We start from the raw sequence: 20,221 nt of genomic DNA on the forward strand, positions 1-20,221 counted from the left end.
AAACGTGACATACGGTACCTGTAAAGTCTTTGTTGTGTTCGTCCTGACCTAAGCTGCGTCTTTGAGTTAAAACACCAACTGCCAGTAGGCGGGTTGTTTATCCAAATACCTGCATAGTAGACAGGATTACGGTGCGTGACTTCAAGGTCGTCAACCCCAGCAGGTATAAATGGTGTTTGTAATAGGATCATTTTCGTAACTTACCGTACACATGGCTACCCTTTCTATATTTAGTGCGAATAGAAAGGCAAAAGTACCGCAAGTTCAAGTATGAAGGGAAAATGGACGCAGGTGAAGCGATTTTAGCGTAGAGACAGTAAATAAAATAGGAGTGTGTTGTTTTGGTCGGACTATCATGCCATGTCGGACAGTAGGGCTGGGTATCGGACCTGGACCTGATCCTCTTAAACCTGAACCGGACCTGGACCTGAATTTTCTGTACCGGTACCCACCCCTAGCGGACAGGCAACAATCTCTCTGTTCGTTTTAGTCTCAAGCAGGGCGGATCGGCAATTGCTAACATGACCCGATGTAGGACTAGGCTGCAGAGCGAGGTTAGGAACCATACAGTTCCTCGCACAAGGAAACTGCAATATAGATATAGGGCCTTATGATACAAAGACCAGGACCACAACACGTAGTCAGTTTTTGTTTTGCAATCGTATTTTATCTACGCATTTTTATCAGTATGGAAATGCTTAGATACATCTCTGAAAGAAACGTGACATACGCTACCTGTATAGTCTTTGTTTTGTTCGTCCTCACTTAAGCAGCGTCTTGAGTTAAAAACACCAACTGCCAGTAGGTGTTTTGTTTATCCAAATACCTGCATAGTAGACAGAGTTACGGTGTGTGACGTCAAGGTCGTCAACCCTAGTCGGTACAAAGGATGTTTGTAATAGGATCATTTTCGTAACTTACCGTACACATGGCTACCCGTTCTGTATTTAGTACGAACTGAAAGGCAAAATTGCCGCAAGTTCAAATATGAAGGGAAAATGGACGCAGGTGAAGCGATTTTAGTATATAGACAGTAGATGAAATAGGGGTGTGTTGTTTTGGTCGGATTATCATGGCGGACAGGTAACAGCCTCTCTGTTCGTTTTACCTTTGACCCGGGTAGGGCGGATCTGTAAATACCGAAAATTCCCCGATGCACATGACCAAGCCGTTAACAGTCGGCACAACAACAAATCGACACGTACGCTTATCTTGTAAGTTCATATGTGTTGGTAAAATAATTCTAAAGCAGAGTTAAACTGTAATTACCTACACAAAACTTTTTGAGTGTCAACGTACTCGTCAAAAATTGGGCAACCCACTGCGTCTCTGACGTCACGCCATTCAGACAGAGCACTTCTTACTTGTCAAAGAGACGTCCGATTATTGCGTTAGAAATTACAGTCCAATTCTGTATCAGGACAAACCAACGCTTCTACGATCAATGAAGACTATAGAGTCAATAAGACAAAAAACGCAGACCTTTTCTGTCCGTTGTCGTGAAATTGTGACGTATTCTAGGCGTTTTTGTCGGGCGAGGCGATTAACTGACAGAAGCAAGCGTTTCCAAAATCATATCTAGTTGCTTAAGTAACTGCTTTTTTGGCAGGTTCATCATAATAAAAAAAGACTCGTGGAATCTGCTGAGAAGGCTGGTTTTCAAACATTCTCATAAAGTAGTGTATGTAAAAGGGGTAAAGTCTTGTGTGGGTAGTACAGACCCATCAGGGCTGCTGTTCCGCAGCTTGAACAAAACAAAACAAAACAAAATGGGTGCGTTACACTCAAATTCTATCCAAGAATTAAGTATTGAATTGTTTAGAAAGCAATGTGACATACCTATATATTCTCGGTTGTGTTCGTCCTTTCTTAAGCAGCGTCCTGTGTCAGAATGCCAACTGCCAGTGGGCAGGTTGTTTATCCAAATACCTGCATAGTAGACAGGTTAACGGTGTGTGACTTCAAGGTCGTCAACCCCAGCAGGCACAAAGGATGTTTGTAATAGGATCATTTTCGTAACTTACAGTACACCGGACTACCTGCTCTATAGTTGGTGCGAACAGAAAGGCAAAATTACCGCATGTTCAAATATGAAGGGAAAATGGACGCAGATGAAACGATTTTAGTGCAGAGACAGTAGATAAAATAGGAGTGTGTTGTTTTGGTCGGGTTATCATGGCGGACAGGTAACAGCCTCTCTGTTCGTTTTACCTCTGACCCAGGTAAGGCCGATCTGTAAATACTGGAAATTCTCGATGCACATGACTAGGCTGTTCACAGTCGGCACAACAACAAATCGACACGTACGCTTAGCTTGTAAGTTAATATGAGTTGGTAAAACAATTCTAAAGTAGAGTTAGACTGTAATTACCAACACAGAAATTTTGAGTGTCAACCCACTGCTTCTCTGACGTCACGCCATTCAGACAGAGCACTTCTTACTTGTCAAAGGAGTCGTCAGATTATTACGTTAGAAATTACAGCCCAACATTGTTTCAGAACAAACTACAGAGTCAACAAGACGAAACAACGCAGACCTTTTCTGGCTGTTGTCGTGAAATTGTGACGTGTTCTAGGCTTTTTGTCAGGCTACTACCATTTAAGCAAGCATTAGTTCTCTTTCGCCAACCCTGCAATACCGATGCTTCTCGTTAGGGTGACGAATTGCAAAGCACACTGCTAGCTGCGGGCAGAGGTCAACTAACTGTTGAGTTCTCCGAACTGCCCCATGTACCACGTGCTCACTGGTGTTCATCCGTCGTTGTTGTTGTCTTCTGTTCTTCTATGGAAACCAAGTGGCCGGGTGCATTGCAGAAGTTTGACTTTTACGGACACTTTAATTAGAGACTCTGGTATACACTTTGATAATTTAGAGCAAGCTATGTCAGGTAGGGCCCTATGGGGCGAAATATGCACTTGCCTAGTTCTGACCATTGGTCGATGATGATGATGATGATGTTGTTGTCGACGATGATTAAAACATCACGCAAGGTATGCTGTGTCGGGCTGGGTCTATTCAGTCTGATGTGAACAGGTCTGAACGTTACTTTATTCAGATACATAAATAGCCTGACATTCCAGCTATTCTTACAGAATGTCGATGTAATCATACATTAGATACGACAGATACATAACTAGAATACAGAATTGATAGAAATCAACCTTAATTCACCTTGATTATATGTACATCATACGTCGATAAAGGGTAATAAGATATGCCAAAAAGATACGCTGTTCACTGTTTACACTATTCTTGGCCTTTAATGACACTAACGAAAGACAGTGGATGCATTCGGAAACATCTGACCGTTTCCAAAATCATATCCAGTTGATTAAGTAACTGCTTTTTTGCACGTCCATCTTGATAATAAAGACTCATGGAATCTGCTAAAAAGGCTAAAAACCTTGAAGGCTTCCATGTATGTAAAAAGAGTAAAGCCTGGTTTTCCACAGCTTGTGCAAAACGGGTGCGTTACGCCTTGAGGCGGTTTACTGGTTATGCCATACTAGATTTACCTGTTTAAGGTTAAGGGATTAGACCTCATGTTACTGGTCCATGTCCATGAAACACGGTTACCAGATACCGTTTTCACTCAAGCAATTTTATTTCACCGCACCACAAGATTAACAATGAAAACAGCTTGAAGCACAATGAACAATGGAAACATTTACGCTGCCGATAGTTCATCATTGTAAGTGCCATGACAGACACCATTTTATGAACATTATTTAAACGCTATCAAAGCACTACAGTATTTATCTTAGGTAATATAAAACCAGCTAAAACTGTTAACAGGTTTGTGTATTTTGATTAACCATGTAGATTCTAACTCTTGTTTATGCTGCATAATGTATCAATAATCTATCTCTTGAATTATTCAAATGTAAATATCACAGCTACAGAATACTAAACACAAGCAATACTACTATAACACCATCCACAGGACGTACGTTGTAATGTTGTGGTTAGCTAAGTCCTTTTACATGTTATTCAGTCATTGTGGCCAATTTCTATTATTTTTCTAAACATACCTATTTTCCAACACCACAATCGCATATCTAGGAAGATAGAAATGATGTCTCAGTAGTGCGATTCTAAAACATTTTGTCTCGTTTTCAAGTCTACCTTACACATTTTAAGTATATGCTTGAGTACATTACATCAGCTCATGGCTCATCACAGGAACTAAAGGTCCCAAGACGAGTCAATCATTGTGACAGCTTTTACGTTGTATCATCATCATTTCAAGCTGTTGTACAGTGCTCGTCTGTTCACAGGTATAGCTGACGTGCCTCAAATCCTAAACGACAACTGAACCAAACTAGAAGATATTATGAAGTGAACAAGCAGACTAATCTTAGCATAAAGTTCATCTGAGTTGGAAGATTACACGTATGTACAGTGTGGAAAAGTTAAACTGTTCTCCAACTCAGGAATTTGGACTAAACGGAATTTTCTACCGAATCCCCCAGTCTCCTCCAGGTCTCTGACCCGGTCTCTCTTGCTGCCCAAAACTCTTGACCAATTGCTGACGTCACAAGTGATACAGGTCACGTGTCCGGAGAAATTTGGTCAGATTGCCGAAGAAGGCGGAGTGATTCGGTCGAAAATTCAGGTGACCTACCCTTACACGGCTTTACATAATACGCCATTACTGTTACAGTAGAAGTAGTAGAGAAGTCACCACAATTGACAAGTTCTCGTAGAGTTGTCAGCACTGTTACTTCTTGCTAGCTGCAGTCTGTAATAAAAGTAGAAAGAGTCTCAACTCTAAACTATTAATGTGCAAAGAGCTGCGGGACAAGTCGGAGTCATAGAAAATGAGTTAATACTCTCCTTCGAACCCACCAGTCCTACTTAATTGTTGTCGAGGTTACCGCTTTTTTTATCTGCAAGGTTGTTTTATTGTGTATATTTATACAATAAAATGATGAAATCAACAGTGCTGCCTCAGAGTTGCAATCCGTAACAGATTGCCTTTTATCATAAGAAATGTCAGTGCAAACTACTACACTTCACTGTTTAAGTTAACCCTCAAACCACCGTATGGGGTCAAAACTGACCCCAGGCGTATATCGATGTGTGCCATCATGGCATTTCTGGTCGAAAACAAATTTCCTCCTATGAGTTTGTTTGTATATATGTCCTGAAACTTCTTATAAGTTTTTAACGAGATTGGCTCATTATTGATTAAGTTATCTTAGAAAGTTTATGTATGGTCCAGTGGGGTCAAAACTGACCCCAGCATTTTTTTAAACAAACTTTTGCGACCCACACCTGAACTACTTATCATAGGATCACGAAACTTTCAGAGAATGATGTACATGTAAGCCAAAATTATTGTAACAGCTTGTGTGCCAATATCATGTTATATGACGACATTATGACGTCATTTAGGTAATCTCGGCCGCCATCTTGAATTTTGCCTGATGACGTCATTAAATTAGCATAAATTATGAATATTGAGCTATGAAATTTACATTGAATTTCATAAGATGTGATAAACAACTGATATCTGCTAAGAAAACATTAAAACTTGAATGTTTAATACAAAATTAGAAAACTTAATAATAATAATAATTAGCAATAAATATGTCTGTCAGAATTTTAATGCCATGGCAACATAAAAAATGATGAACATACTTTGTTCACTGAAAATTTTTGCTTTCAACATTTTCTAAAAAGTTACCAAGTTTGGGGACCCTAGCATAAGCCATTCAGTCGCTATAAGGCATTGAAGTTGGCATCAAAAAACCTCCTTCCCGGTCTGAATAGCATTGGTGCAAAATGTGGTCCTCATGATCTTTTGAATAAATTATGATAATGAGCTAGAAATATTCTCACCTAATCATGTCAGACTGTTCTACATAGATTAATGAAACTAAACATATATACAAATCACAAAAAGAGTCACACAAAAAACTGTATTTGTACAAAATGTTTTGGGGTCAGTTTTGACCCCATACGGTAATCTACGTCACAAAAAAGTTACGGTGGTTTGAGGGTTAAACATGTAATGCTCTTAAACTACAGTACGTTTTCAACAGATTTCTCGTCAGACAGGTAAGGTACCGGCACTTCGAGGGGTCAGGAAAATGTTCCTCTGTCCTGCTGATCCCGTATATATATATATATATATATATATATATATATATATATATATATATATACGGGATGCATATATGATGTCTGTATGTCGGTCCTTATGGGTTTTGGGCATTTCTCACTACATGATGATGATGATGACAGCAAAGCGCATCGATCAAGGAGGCAAATCTGCAGCAGCAGCACAGAATAATTAAGTTCATGTTTTACTGATCTGATCAATTAACCAGCTTAGGGGGTTATATATGCAAAATATCTTCAGTAGGACAATTGATACAATTAAATGTGTGTTTTACCTTCATCTTCTCCACAGTGATGATGGCCTGTCGAATCTCCTCCCGGCTAAACCTGTCCTTCACATGGCGGAGTCGGTCAGCACAGTCTGGGGAGGGGAGACAAACATATCATGTTGTCAGGTAATAGATTATATTTATAGTCTTTTTGTATTTCACTTGTGAGGAGTAACGTAGTTGCTGGTGACCAGAAAGCAGACTATATTTATAGAAGGTCTCTTAGTTTTCTATTCGTTTGAATTAGTGTTCTGGTAAGGTCATGTTTCAAATACAGTACAGAGCCTATATTCTGACTGCTCAATGGTACATTATACACGCGAGGCTTACCATAGTTCTCTTAGTTGCTCGTTGTATCAAGTTCTACAATAACATTTGGTCATTGGTAACAACGAGGAACAAAGGGACACAGTTTTCCGAGGATGTCTTGCTTTATACGCGGGTCAGGACAGATATAGAGGTAACGTTATCAGTCTAACATGAAGCTATGTTTCTCACCGTCAAATATGCTGGACAGGAAAACATAGAGGTCTAAGTTTGATATGAATGTATCCTTACCGTCGAATGTGGGCCTGTCCTCCGGGTTCTGACTCCAGCATGTCTGCATCAGTTCGCTCACTGACGTCACGTCCTCCCGGTCGGTGGGGATCAGGGTCAGGTCAGGTCGTTGACCCATGGTGACCGCCATGGAGATCAGGGCCGAGTTGGCAGCAACTGGTAACAAAGGTAGATAAAAATCGTGCAGTTATCAGGAGTTCAACGACCAAATACCACACGCAACCGTAAGTACATTCCTGTAATGATGATAAGTTGCATAGGATGCAAGTCTACGCTAAGGCCTGTAGTAGATGAAGTAGTATAACATCATGAACTCAACTCACGTGCATACGGCTGCCTTCTAGTAACAATCTCCCACAGCAGCACCCCAAAGCTGAAACCAATAAGAATGCACAATATTGAGCGGCAAGATGTTGTGATGGTAATTATTACATAGGTTTGTAGAACAAGAAGAGGAACATACTAAATTACGCTTTACCTGATAGAAAAATCGGTCTAGTTATTTAGAAAGCCCTTAAAATGTTGCATTTTGAGAAAATACAATATAACTGGGTAAGAAAGTTTTCCTATAAGTAATTTGAGGTAATTTTGAAAATACCATCAGTACTAGCCTACTTCTTACCTGTAGACATCAAACTTGGTGTTGGGAACCAGGTTGATGTTCGAATGGAACTCCGGCGGCGCATGCGTGATGGTGCTTCCTTCCGGGCTGGTTTTAGTGACGACACGAGATTCGGCTTTCCACTTGGACAGTCCGAAGTCTGAGATCTGATAAGTGATATACAGAATCAAATTTTATCACTAGCATCGTTTGAAGTTTATGAGTTGACTGACTGAGCATTACTACTGCAGTCTTCGTTGTCATATGAGTCATAGTTTGTATAGACTGACTGACTGACAGACAGTAGTTGTTAGAAGGTATTCGGCGCGGACCGGTGCTTCCCTTTCAACTTAAGAAATGAAATTCGATTGCGGTCATGTAATTGGCAATTTTTCCATAATGATAATCCAACGAAATGGTTTATAAAGACCTTAGCAGGTAATGTTGCAAGTTGTACCTTCACGTGGAAGTCCCCATCCAGTAGCACGTTCTCTGCCTTCAGATCACAGTGGAGAATCTGCGGGTTCTGGCAGTGCAGGAAAGTCATCCCCAGGGAGATCTCGTGCGCCATTCTCCACCTCAGGGCCCAGGGCACGTCCACATCCCGCAGCAGCCCGGCCAGAGAGCCGTTCTCCATGTAGGGCATCACGATGGCGAAGTTTGGGTCCAGGCAGACCCCCAGCAGACTGATGACGTGGTCTGATCGGCTTCCCAGGTTCAGTTTCCTCGCCTCAGAGTACAGAAGCTCTTGCTCACTTCCATGATAAAAATCATTGAAGGACTTGTTAATGTGGGATAAACAAAGGGAATCTCACAAGCCACTAGGCCGAATGTCGAAGCTTTTATTACTTTTCTTATATCTACTTCTCAATACATCACAGTACAGTAACATTGTTCATCAATAGTATTGATACCCAGCTTTGTTCAATGTTTCATTGACCAAGACTGGCGGGAGACAGAATAAACCGGAGTCAGTCGAAGAAGGGGGTTCGTCCTTAGAAGTGACGTCACCCAGACATTATCGTCATTAAGTTCAATGTTTATCCTTTTCCATATTGCATGCCTGGCAACTTTGCATAACCATTTAGACGGTCGCGCCAAAACAAGAGAAGAAAGGTCATTTAAATAGACATGGTTAACACGGAAAAGAGAAGGAAAAGAACAAAACAGACCTTCCTTCGATTTTGCGAGTTAGCAGCCGTTTGACAGCCACATGTTGTCTCCAGTCCTGATGATGGGCCTTCTCTACAGCGGCGAACCCCCCACGGCCGAGAACGGGCTCTTGCGGAAAGTTGAGTCGTTCAAACTCAATGATAGGAAGCTTCCGGTCTACCGTCACGCTAGGGTATCTATTGGAAAATATGGCATATACGAAAGATAATATTAGCAAGCCGTTTTATATATTACATAATATTCATTATGCCTTCCCCCCCCTCCGTCTGCTTTTTAAACAGGGACCTGTTTACTGAACAACCAGTTTGATCGACTGGCGAAAATTCTACTCAGTCGTTCCTACTCACCTCCTCTGCACCTCACCCAGCAGCTGGCCTCCGACTGCTCCGCTTTCTTCTGACTCATGTCCTCTGCGAGTCGGGCTCTAATAGGCAACACACAAGAGATCCTTTATATTGACAGTAATTCTTTCGTTGATTTGTTTTCCAAAGGAATTCTATTTGATAGAAATGACGAGTTGATTCTTCTTTCAATGTGTTGTTTACACTTTCAACACAGCCGAAAATTACTGACAGCTAGCAGCATGGGAATATTTCATTTGAATATCAACCCCAAACGAACTATAAACCATTCCTTGAAATTCATCATCATCGTTTCTTCCATGCCCTTAAAATTACTGGTACACAAGGTGATCTGACCATAGCCGTCCTGGTGATCTGGTCTGCCAGCTGGTGCAGGTCCAGGTCCCTCAGACACCGCTCCAGGACAGCCAGGCTGGCAGCAGGACCGGCTCGCTCTCTCCATCTTACCAGCGTCTCGTACATCGGTTCGTCTGGACTTTCAGACTTGATATATAAACACAAAACATAATGGATCTATTAGAGGTGTATTTCGAATCGACTTTGGAAGACTAGCATGTCGCTTAATGTGCAAATCAGGCACTTTGTTTTAAATACTACAAAGGGAAAATGTGCAAATGTTCCTTCCCCTTCGAACAAATGGAATACTTGATATCGCAGTATATGATGTTCTAATGACCTCCTACACAAGTACCATACTGCAAAACCAACTACGCATCAGAAATAAGACTAGCATGAAAATGGAATAGGATAATGATTAATCAATTGATGTGTCTAAGTCTAGAATTCTATTTATATAGATATGGGACAAAGTTATTTGAATATTGAAGATACCTCAATGTCTTTAATCTCCTGTTTGCTGAAGCCCAACTCCCGGGCGATGGGTCTCCACTGGTTCTGTCCCACCTTCAGAGACAGGCGGTTAAAGGCTTGGCGAAGTTCCTTATCTGTGGAATAAGAAGGCGGTCTGCATTATGTGTTGTTGTCAAACAAGTATTTCAAGTTACTAAGGCTGTAAGCTAACATTGCAATAAGAGGTCGGTCTGCAGTATGCGTAGGTGCTCTTTTAAAACAAGTACTTCAAGTTAAGGGTATAAGCTAACAAAAAAGTATCCAAAAACACATTGTAAATCTAATCTTTAAGATGAACTCAATATTTCGTAATATCGTCCCAGTTGAAGTTAATCCAATGGTTAGTTGTGATCTAATATGTTATCTGGCTGCAGTTTATCTGTAGAATATCGCCGCGATATAATGTAGTTGTTTTTAAGTCCAAAATCAATGTCGACGTCAAGATGCCAATATAATAATTACTTGTTGGAAAGTCATTGACTAGATTAACTGAGAATTTCAACGACGCATTGTATTACGCTTCGTGATATCAAAGTTTAGAAATAGATTCTACTTTCAGGTGCAATATTTTCGCAGCTACTACCGTCACATTGCAAAGGTAATTTACTGAGCAAACTGTACATGGCGAGGTTTTGGCCATTAGCTCACCCACTTAAGCTTAGACTACATCATGCCGTTAATATTACCTTGTGCTGTGTCGTATTGCGTAAGTTGTAACGTTGGCGGTTGTTTCCGTGATACACCAGTCCGTGCTGCAGTACCTGCTGCCTGGGGTGGTAGTGGTGCCGCGCCTTTGGACATTAAATGACGAAAAGTTATTGGATACTCACCAGTAATATAAACTATACAATTTTACACATTCTCTGTCCTAAGCATTATATTTTAGCTATCTAAAAATAGTGATCATTAGATATGTATAAATATGTCTAATCACCTTTTCTTGTGCCCATTCTCTCTGCAGTCTGGCCCCTTTGTTGGCTGACTTGTTGCTCCATCCGGGCACTTTTCTCCCTTCTCTCCCGTAACTTCCTCTCCAGTTCGGTCTCTGCAGCGGGCTCCATGATGTCAGGTTGACGTGCAGCTGTTTATAGTATAAAAATTTATGTCTTAGTTACATCATTTTGCCATGAATATTAGATACAAAATTTCGTGTATGGACTTGCAATAGAAACCAACACTCGGCAAATACTCGTAGACATACCCGTTTCTGACATTGGGTCATTTCCAAATTTTGCTTTGCTTTGTAAAAGGAACAAAAATAATTTTTGGGCATTCTAGAGGGTAACAATTTTTGTCTTTATGTTTAATTTGGTTGATTTTATCATACCTGTGGCTTTGTTAGTTGTTCTACTTTGCGGCATAATAAAAGGCGAGACCTTGACGCTTTACCAAAGTTGTGGACTTTAGATAAAACCTGTTTAAGGTCTCATTGATGAGTTTCTTCTTCCCATAGACTTCTATGTATTAATTCGTGGTTTAAATGGGCGCGTTCATAATGAAGCTACGTGAAATTTCAGCAGATTTTTCATTCTATGTCGAGCACATTTACCCTATATCGTGGGAAAAATTGCCAATGTAAAGTATACGTAGGAACTTTTTTTATAGCAATTACAAACTACGATTAGTCAATCCCCACAAAAGGCACTTTTTCGCTGCTATTGTACAACCGCACCACTCAGAACCCACGACTGTGTACCTCCGACCTAGCGCGCGGCTGCTAAACTTTACCTGCTAATTTCTTCAGTTACAAATAAGCTTTCACCAATCTAACTTTTGAGATCAGTTCCGCTGGCTAAAAGGGAATTTCTCACCGCTAAAAACATGCGTCCGTGCAGCCGTTCATTTTTGGCTCGGATCTCTTTTAGGGTGTCCACTCGCGGAGTAATACATCAATGAGACCTTAATATGCTCAAGTAACTTTATTTACCGACCTTTAACAGGTGTGGCTTCTACATCTCGGATTTCATTAGTTCCTTTGCCTGCTGCTGAACCCTTCTCCTCCTCTTGTCCAGCTTTTGTTGTTTTCTCTGTATATGATGAACCAACAACATATAACAAATTTGTAAGGCATTCAAGTATGTGAAAGTGAAACCTAGAAAGACTAACAACATATCGAATTTCAGAAAATGGCTGCTAGTACCGGCTGCGCGTGCGTAACAAAAACGTTTATATGCTGCGGACGGCGGACGTTTCGAAAATTTAAGTATTAGATAATAGCAGTGCTATTTATTGTGTATGCTGATGTAGCGCAAAAAAACAAACATTGGTAGCCATTCTCTTCTTTGGATGTTATTCATAACTCACCTTTCCGTGCCTCCTGTTTCAGGAAGGCCATGATGGCGCCGGTCCCTTGTTTACACACTTCCTGTGGAGGGTATGTCAGGGGGTTTCCTGACACATCCAAGTTCTCCAGCTTGTCTGCTCGGTGAAGGGTGGTTGGGAGCCTGGTGATGTTGTTGTTCCGTATGTCCAGTTTCTCCATGGCAGGTAGTTCACACAGGACTTCTGGGAACGTGTCGAACTTGTTGTTCCAGAGTTGGACCTCCCGTAGGTTGTGCAGGTGACGCATGGTGCTCGGCAGGGTTCTGAGAAGGTTATTTACCAATGACAACAGCCACAGGTGTTGTAAGTTTTCCACTTCATCTGGGACCATGTCAAACTTGCACCCGCCATTTTGTCCAGCGCACAGTTTCTCCAGTGTCTTCAGCTGCAGCACCTGTCTGGGGAACTCATCAAACTGACAGCCGGGGACATAAAGAGCCTTCAGCCTGGTGAGTCGTCTGACACCATCGGGGAGACGTCTGATGGGGTTCTTACCGACACTTAACACCTCAAGGTTAGGGAGCGAGCAGACGCCTGAGGGTACCTCCGTCAGCTGATTACCATGAATGCCCAGTTCTCTCAGTTTCTGCAGCTTTTCCACACCAGGAGGGAAGGTGGAGAGTTTATTATTACCGACACTTAACAGCTCAATGTTAGACAGCGAGCAAATGCCTGAGGGTACCTCCGTCAGCTGATTACCATAAATACGCAGTTCTCTCAGTTTCTGCAGCTTTTCCACACCAGGAGGGAAGGTGGAGAGATTATTGTTACTGACACTCAACTTCTCAAGGTTAGAGAGCGAGCAGACCCCTGGAGGGACCTCTGTCAGCTGATTGTCATAAATGTGCAGTTCTCTCAATTTCCGTAGTTTTTCCACACCAGGAGGGAAGGCGGAGAGCTTATTGTTACCGACACTTAACACCTTAAGGTTAGGGAGCGAGCAGACGCCTGAGGGTACCTCCTTCAGCTGATTATCATGAATGAACAGGTGTGTCAATTTCTGCAAGGAACCGATCGCCTGTGGCAAACGTGTCAGCATGTTGCCGTGCGCGTCCAAACGGTAAAGTTTCTGCAGACGGCCGATTGCTTCCGGGATGCTGGTTAGTTTGTTTTTGGACACAACTAGATACTCCAGGTCAGTGATATCAAACACCTCCTCCGGGATGGACGTCAGACCCCGGTTACTCAGGTCAAGTTTCAGGCGACCGTTGACTGTCCGCTGGAGGTTCAGGCCTGCCGCCATGTTAGATATTCCTGCATAACGTATAAAGAGACTGTAAATATGATTCCACAAACGCTCATATGGCTGATATAGAAGCACGAAGAAGGCACAAGCACACACACACACACACACACACACACAAATATATTATGTAACCCCGTTATGTATATATATATATATATATATATATATATATATATATATATATATATATATATGCATATACACACACACACACACACACACACACACACACGCATACATATATATATACACACACACATACATATACAAACACGCGCGAACACAAACAAACCTACGATGGTGATGAGATGCGTCTCGTATTGATATACAAGGATTGATAGAGTAGAAAAACTAGCCTCTGGCCACACAGCCACAGTGCATAAAACATGACCATCGTGCAGTCAAATATATTTAACTTTGCTATTTGGTCAATATTTATCTGTATGCTGTTTTACAACTCATTCAATGAGACTATTTCAATTCTGTAGCCCATGACGAGGTTACTTGATTGTGCTGGTACAAAGATAACGCCGTTCTGGGAGGCGGACTCGGCCTTAAGCCAGCCGACTTGCGCACTTACCAAACTTTATTTACTGACAACACAATGTAGCCATAAAGAGAACGTTATCACACTTCTTGACCTTTGAACTCCAGTGGGAGGTGGCGCCAGGTACAATGTACATGACAAATATACTGACTTACAACAAATATACTTACTTATTTACTCTGAAGCATACTTTGGAGAAGTTTTGTTTACTCCGGAGCAACACATATAGCTACTCCAAAGCAATGATTCACTTCATATACATACAGATGGTATATTTTCGTACGTACATGAAACCCCAGTGGTTTTTACCTTATAATATTCTGCAATAGAAATAAAAGATACGATACGGTGCCAGTGCCTCCGCAAGGTATTTATATGTTATTGTTTATCTTTACTTTCTATACTTTCTTTTTATGTGCAAATAAATAAAATAACAAATAAAACACCACACAAGGTTGTTACCCCATGTACACTGCATATTAGAGCCTTTTGAGGTTTTTAAGGTTGTTTGAGATCGTTTGAGGTGTTTAGGCAGACAAACAATTAAGTAGGGTTTCACAGGCGAATCTGAACGGGTGCGGCCATGCTTGGCAATGTACACAAAGCATACATTTTCCACGTGTTGTTAACTCTAGACTGCAATACAATGGTCATGTTACTCAGTTAACAGACTTAGGCTGGCCTACACAGACACGGCGGTGTAAGGTTACCCTGGGATTGTTCAGGTAAACACATACTATCGCTGATATTGCAGTCGCAAAATGCATTTAAAGGTATTTCTTAATCCCCGTATAGCTGCCATTATATGTCAGTGTCTGTCGCCAGGTATGACAAAGAATTAGGACTACAAACAGACACATGGATGAATTTGAAAAGCGTCTTTATCTAGTTTTGACCCAGAAAGGTCATGTGTGGCACCGCCCACAAGGCACACGTCGTCTATTTGAATGGCTGATAGCTCCAAATGACAACTAAATAACACTACAATCTTACATAAGAACGACATGTTGAGATGCAACGGTACACATTTACAGTGATTATAGTGTCAATATAGTACTAGAAATACCAGTCAAAACTCATAGTACTAATTGATATGTTTTAACCCTGCTTAGCTTTCACTGACATACAGTTGTCAGGTATACTGTGTTTTTTATCAACAGCAGTGTGCGTCAAGCACACACTGCTTACAACTAAAAATCTTAACCAGACCACTCATGCATGGTGATCCCATAAACCATTCATGTATGTCATGTCATGCTGTTGACTCTAGACTGCAATACAATGGGGTTCCGCCACTCAGTTTACCGAGTTTGACTGACCTGTCGACATACGGCGGTGGAAGTTAGCCTCCTTCGCAGACTCTAGTTAGCGGGGATGGCTTTTTATGGGCGCTGATTTTCAATGTTGACTTAATAACTTCTCTAATACCGGGAAAGGGAGTTTGCCTAGAATTGTAGTTTGCTTTGGAAGGCATTTTCTGCCCCGTCGCTACAGAGCAAAACTTCCCTCCACGGCTAGGTGCAAAGTTACACTGTGATTGTTCTCTAAACATTGCAACACCGAAGATTTTTTGATCTACTTTGTGTTCATTAAACAGCGGTGTTTGTCAAGTGGAATGTTGTAGAAGCAGTAATTACACACGCTCAGGGAAACAGGCATGTCTTTTCTGGAGCAAGGCCCCCAAATCACGGGACGTGACGGTGTTACATCTACTGATTTTATTTATATTAGAGTTACTCTGGTTCCTACGTGAATGCTGGTACAAGGTTTATTACAATTCGGAGCAGCTCAGTGTGTTTCGTATCCATGCAGATGTCCTTAGCTAGCAGTGTTTTTTGCGATATATCATTCTATTCACAAGCTGGGTGAAACTGAGGAGTCGCCGTGTCTCTTCGGAAGGCTTTGACAAGTTGGACGTTTTCTTTAAAAAATAAACACAATGTACCTTTGTACATTTTGTTAAAGTTGTGTCGGTATACAGCTAGCTTAATGTAGTTATGGGTTGAGCTGAGCTCTCAAAGTCATGGCAGAATACAACAGGACTAGCCAGGAACTGCCTATATTTGTTATGATTATTGCTGTACCCTGTTTGAATGGCTTTAGTACAGTTACGTAATGCGATAAGGAGCCTAATAGCCGTAGTGTTTCTCAAAATCGGTTCGTTGGCGTTCAATCGTGCTGCGATGGTGAAATTATCATCAAGTATTATTTGTTACGTTGCCTAAAAAACTACCCCCTTACCGCCGTCTTGTGATGCCCGAAAATTCTAGTCTGACTATCGTTAATGTAGAGAGAGCAGGAGCGTATATATTAACTAGTTGGTTTAAAAACTGTCATCTGCGCTAGATAAATACATAATTGTTTGCTATACTGTTCAGAAAGCAACGTGACATACCTGTATACTCTTGGTCGCGTTCGTCCTTAGTCTAGGTCGTGTTCGTCCTCACTTTAAGCAGCAACCTGTTACAAAGCGCCGCCGTTCAGCAGGTGGGTTGTTTATCCAAAATACCTACATAAAAGACAGGGTTATGCTAGGTGACCCCAAGGTCATCAGCCCCAGCAGGCACAAATGATGTTTGTAATAGGATCATTTTGGTAACTTTCTGTACACATGGCTACCCGTTCTATATTTAGTACGAACAGAAAGGCAAAATTACCGCATTTTCAAATATGAAGGAAAAAGTGACGCAGGTGAAACGATTTCCGGGTAAAGAATGTAGAGAAAATAGACGGTGTGTTGTTTTGGTCTAACTGTCATGGCGGACAGGCATCAATGTCACAGTCCGTGTTACCTGTGAGGCCCGGGTAACAATAGGCCATGAATAAAGCCTGGGGTTGTGTGGCATAACTGCAGGGTGTTAAGTCCAGAACCCAGAAGGCCTGGGTTCAAATCATGTCATGCTACCAATCTTGTGCCCTTGTGCTTTGGTACTTTCCACGAGTTTTAGCCTTGCCGCCGGCAAGGCTTTACGCCAGCTTTCTTCCATGGATCCATGGATGGACGGACCTGTTAACCCAGCCCTTCCGAAGCCCCTTCCAAAGGCCCTTCTATCCTTGCCGAGTTTTATGGCTTAGTTAGACGATGGTACATTCCAGGCGAGTATTAAAACGCTCTTCTAGACGCATGTTACTGTATGTGGTCCAGCGTAATAAATCTACGCTTTAACTCACCATGTTTATATAAATATATATCACAAATTGCATCAGAAGGAACTTAGTTTGTAATAAAAAATAATGCATATTCATTGTGGGTCAAAAAGTTTTACAAAACCTGTTTAATGTGCCAATAATTCATCTGACATAAATTATGATAATGAGGGGGGAGGGGGACGACATGTGGAACTCGGGATTTTTAAGCGTAGAATCTAGTCTTACTTACCAAAATAACATAAAATACGCGGCAAGGCACAGCTTTTTAAAAAAGATTTCTTGTTTTCATTCCACCTTGTTGTAAAAATGGGTATCTGACTTCGTTCGGGTTGTGTGTGTGTGTGTGTGTGTGTGTGTGTGTGTGTATGTATGTGTGTGTGTGTGTGTAAACATTATTTAGTTTTTTGAATGACGGGTAAAGATCTATTGGCAACGCTGTGATCTCCAAACTACACTACAACACATTTTTGTAGAAATAGGACATTACAGATTTACTTCTGCACTGAAGTGGTAAACATTATGTTATTCGGTGAAATTTATTATGTTATTTGTTTCAAATCCACATAGCGTTCCAATTAAATGCAGTGTTTGCTGTTCACACACTTGAGTAGAATTGAAAAGTTTTCAACTAAAGCATGTCCAGTCAGGCTTGACAACGCCAACAAGGTCCTTTGTCTAATAGTAGCGTTGTCAAATAGACCGCATACATGTACATGTATATAAAATGCTGGCAATCAAGTCGCGGTTTACAGACTAGCGCTGGCCTGTTGCGAGAGTACAATGTTACACTGGGATTGTTGACATTGCAACACTAAAGATTCTATGTCCATTGCATAGCTGTGTTTGTGGAAGCTTGCACAAAACAAGAGAAATTGAAAAGTTTTGAACCAGGCCAGTCACACCAGGTGACGCTCACAAAGCACACTCTGTCGCTACGTGACGTCATCAACCATGAACTACGAGAATGAAGAGAAACCGACTTTACTCACAGTTTTCACGCTTGGCTGTCGGAAGAGATGCGGCAGTAGAAGAAACTCTGTGACTCTGCCGGTGCCAGTGCTCTGACATTATTCAAAGCTAGAACTAAACCTTAACGGAGCTAATGGCCTGTCCAATCCATACATTGTCCATTGTTGAACGCATGCGCTTTACCCAACGTAAGAAAGTTGACGTAAGAAAGGTGAGAGATAATGGTGAAGCTGCCCATCTGCTGAGAGTTTACGTTGTAATTTTAGTTGACAAGATATAGGTGAACATTTCGTCCTAAGGAACATGTATATTTATGATCTAGTTGTAGTGTTCTAGAGATTACGCATATGTGTGTATAGTGAGCTTTCTAAAAGAAATGTACTTCATTCTCTATTAATCATTCATTATTAATCTGAGGATGTTGCATTATACCTACCCACCTACCTAGTCCCTTGACCTCCTGGTCGTTGGGGGGTTTGGGGGGGGGGGTTCTAGGTAGACATGAAGATGTAGAGTTGTCTCCAGGCCCGTCTTAACGCAACATTAAGGTGTCGATAACCCCCTAGTCTCGTAGAGTCTGCTAACAAGGCTAGTTTCTGACCTACTGGTCAGTACGTGTAAAAGGGGTAAAGGTGGGTTCACACGTGCGTATAGGGTCATGTCTGTATGGGGTCCGTTTGGAGGTCTTGGCCTCTACCAGGCTTCAGATGTCGAGGAGTATGGTTTGCGAACCATGTAACTCGTTTGTCATGTTATCTGTCTATATTTGTCCAACTTCTACTACTTTTCCAACGACCTTTGGAGCCTGATAGAAGCAAAGACTCCCATACGGACCTCACACGCAAGTGTGAACTCACCCCTTATAATCTGCGGTAGTTGAGCAGACCTATCAGAGCTGGCTTTACGTAGCTTAAACAGGACTGGTGTGTTACGCCTGGGGGCAGTTTACTTGTTATATCACACGAAGTTTGCCTGAGTGTTTTAAGTTCATCTTAGAGATTTGAATACTTGGCCATAAAACGCTCTCACCAGTTGACGTTTTGAACTAATTTTATTTCACCGCACCACAAGAGTAAGAAACAAAATGCCTATAACCACTAAGAAAGAATAAACCTATTTATGCTGCAGATAGTACATCTGACATCATTGTGTCATGATGTCATTGAGCGAATCACAAAGTTGTTGCATTATTTTACTGCCATCAAAACACTACTGACTGTGTTAATCATCGGTAATACAAAACCAACTTAAACTGTTTACAGCATATAGATTCCGAAACATGAAAAACAACTACTGTTCATGTTGCATAATGTATGTGTACCTATCTCTCGAATTGTTCAAATGCAAATATGATATCTGCAGAATACTAACCGCAAGCAATACTAGACTTACACCATCCGTAGAACACTAATTTTGCAGAATGCTTATCGCAAGAAATACTTAAATTCAACACCACACCCTTACTTATTTTATTGATTAAATGAAGAAACAAAACAAAACATCCATCTAACACTTGAGTAACAATGCAGTAAAATATTTTCACCAGGATGTTGGAAGTCCACTTACATTTTGTAAATAGTTACGCTTGCATTTCTACTTAACTCTCAATTAACCCATTAAGATATGGAAGGCGAGTAAGAGGTAAAGTTCTTTTGACACCACAATTTTTTTTGCCAGTTTCCGTCATGTAAATCATAGCACAAGTTTCCGAAACGTTATGTCAAAAGAACTTGACCATCAACTGACTTACCAAATTGGACAAGCTAATGATGCAAGTAAGTAATGAAGCAATTGTATTAGTATGTAAAATGTTACTTCTCAAACTGCTTTTCTCTGCTCTCTTGTGTCAGGCTTTCCTTCACAAGTTGAGGAGTTACAATCTTGCCTATGTTATTCAAATACCCGCTGCCTTAACTTCTACAAGACACCTTGGTACATCAAATGTACATCAATGTTCTATGGATGAACATCGCTTGCTCCACATCGCTAGCCTCTACCAGGCTCATTGGTTCGGTGGTCTAATTGTCGAAATTGGACAAATAGACCAC

The 20,221-nt window shown here is 41.2% G+C and overlaps 2 protein-coding genes and 1 long non-coding RNA gene across 3 annotated transcripts; all 3 read right to left on the reverse strand.

Moving 5' to 3' along the window:
- Nucleotides 1-4,721: 4,721 nt before the first annotated feature.
- On the reverse strand, nucleotides 4,722-8,574 carry LOC118408564 (receptor-interacting serine/threonine-protein kinase 2-like). Its single transcript, XM_035809373.1, has 7 exons — nucleotides 8,567-8,574; nucleotides 8,013-8,310; nucleotides 7,577-7,722; nucleotides 7,278-7,327; nucleotides 6,955-7,110; nucleotides 6,403-6,488; nucleotides 4,722-4,742 (listed from the first exon to the last, which is right to left on the reverse strand). Exons 1-7 carry the CDS (start codon nucleotides 8,572-8,574, stop codon nucleotides 4,722-4,724), a joined length of 765 nt encoding a protein of 254 aa, XP_035665266.1.
- Nucleotides 8,575-9,075: 501 nt separating this feature from the next.
- Nucleotides 9,076-10,034, reverse strand: LOC118408576. Its single transcript, XR_004830322.1, has 3 exons — nucleotides 9,922-10,034; nucleotides 9,427-9,573; nucleotides 9,076-9,152 (listed from the first exon to the last, which is right to left on the reverse strand). It is a non-coding gene; the product is annotated as an uncharacterized LOC118408576 (long non-coding RNA).
- An 831-nt stretch (nucleotides 10,035-10,865) lies between these two features.
- LOC118408565 (leucine-rich repeat and IQ domain-containing protein 4-like) lies at nucleotides 10,866-13,504 on the reverse strand. Its single transcript, XM_035809374.1, has 4 exons — nucleotides 13,037-13,504; nucleotides 12,244-12,676; nucleotides 11,871-11,966; nucleotides 10,866-11,020 (listed from the first exon to the last, which is right to left on the reverse strand). Exons 1-4 carry the CDS (start codon nucleotides 13,502-13,504, stop codon nucleotides 10,866-10,868), a joined length of 1,152 nt encoding a protein of 383 aa, XP_035665267.1.
- Between the last annotated feature and the right edge of the window lie 6,717 nt (nucleotides 13,505-20,221).

The sequence above is a fragment of the Branchiostoma floridae genome, unplaced genomic scaffold (genome assembly GCF_000003815.2).
Source record: "Branchiostoma floridae strain S238N-H82 unplaced genomic scaffold, Bfl_VNyyK Sc7u5tJ_193, whole genome shotgun sequence".
Lineage (NCBI taxonomy): Eukaryota > Metazoa > Chordata > Leptocardii > Amphioxiformes > Branchiostomatidae > Branchiostoma > Branchiostoma floridae.

Excerpts from the sequence above, each read along its gene's own strand:
- LOC118408564 (XM_035809373.1), bottom strand. Across the intron at positions 7,111-7,277 it reads TAGAAGGCAGCCGTATGCAC|TTGCTGCCAACTCGGCCCTG; the intron begins GTGAGTTGAGTT and ends CTTTGTTACCAG. Across the intron at positions 4,743-6,402 it reads TCACTGTGGAGAAGATGAAG|ACTGCAGCTAGCAAGAAGTA; the intron begins GTAAAACACACA and ends CTTTTATTACAG.
- LOC118408565 (XM_035809374.1), bottom strand. The coding sequence starts at position 13,504 with ATGGCGGCAGGCCTGAACCTCCAGCGGACAGTCAACGGTCGCCTGAAA. Across the intron at positions 11,967-12,243 it reads GAAACAGGAGGCACGGAAAG|AGAAAACAACAAAAGCTGGA; the intron begins GTGAGTTATGAA and ends CATCATATACAG. Across the intron at positions 11,021-11,870 it reads AGAAGCCACACCTGTTAAAG|CTGCACGTCAACCTGACATC; the intron begins GTCGGTAAATAA and ends TACTATAAACAG.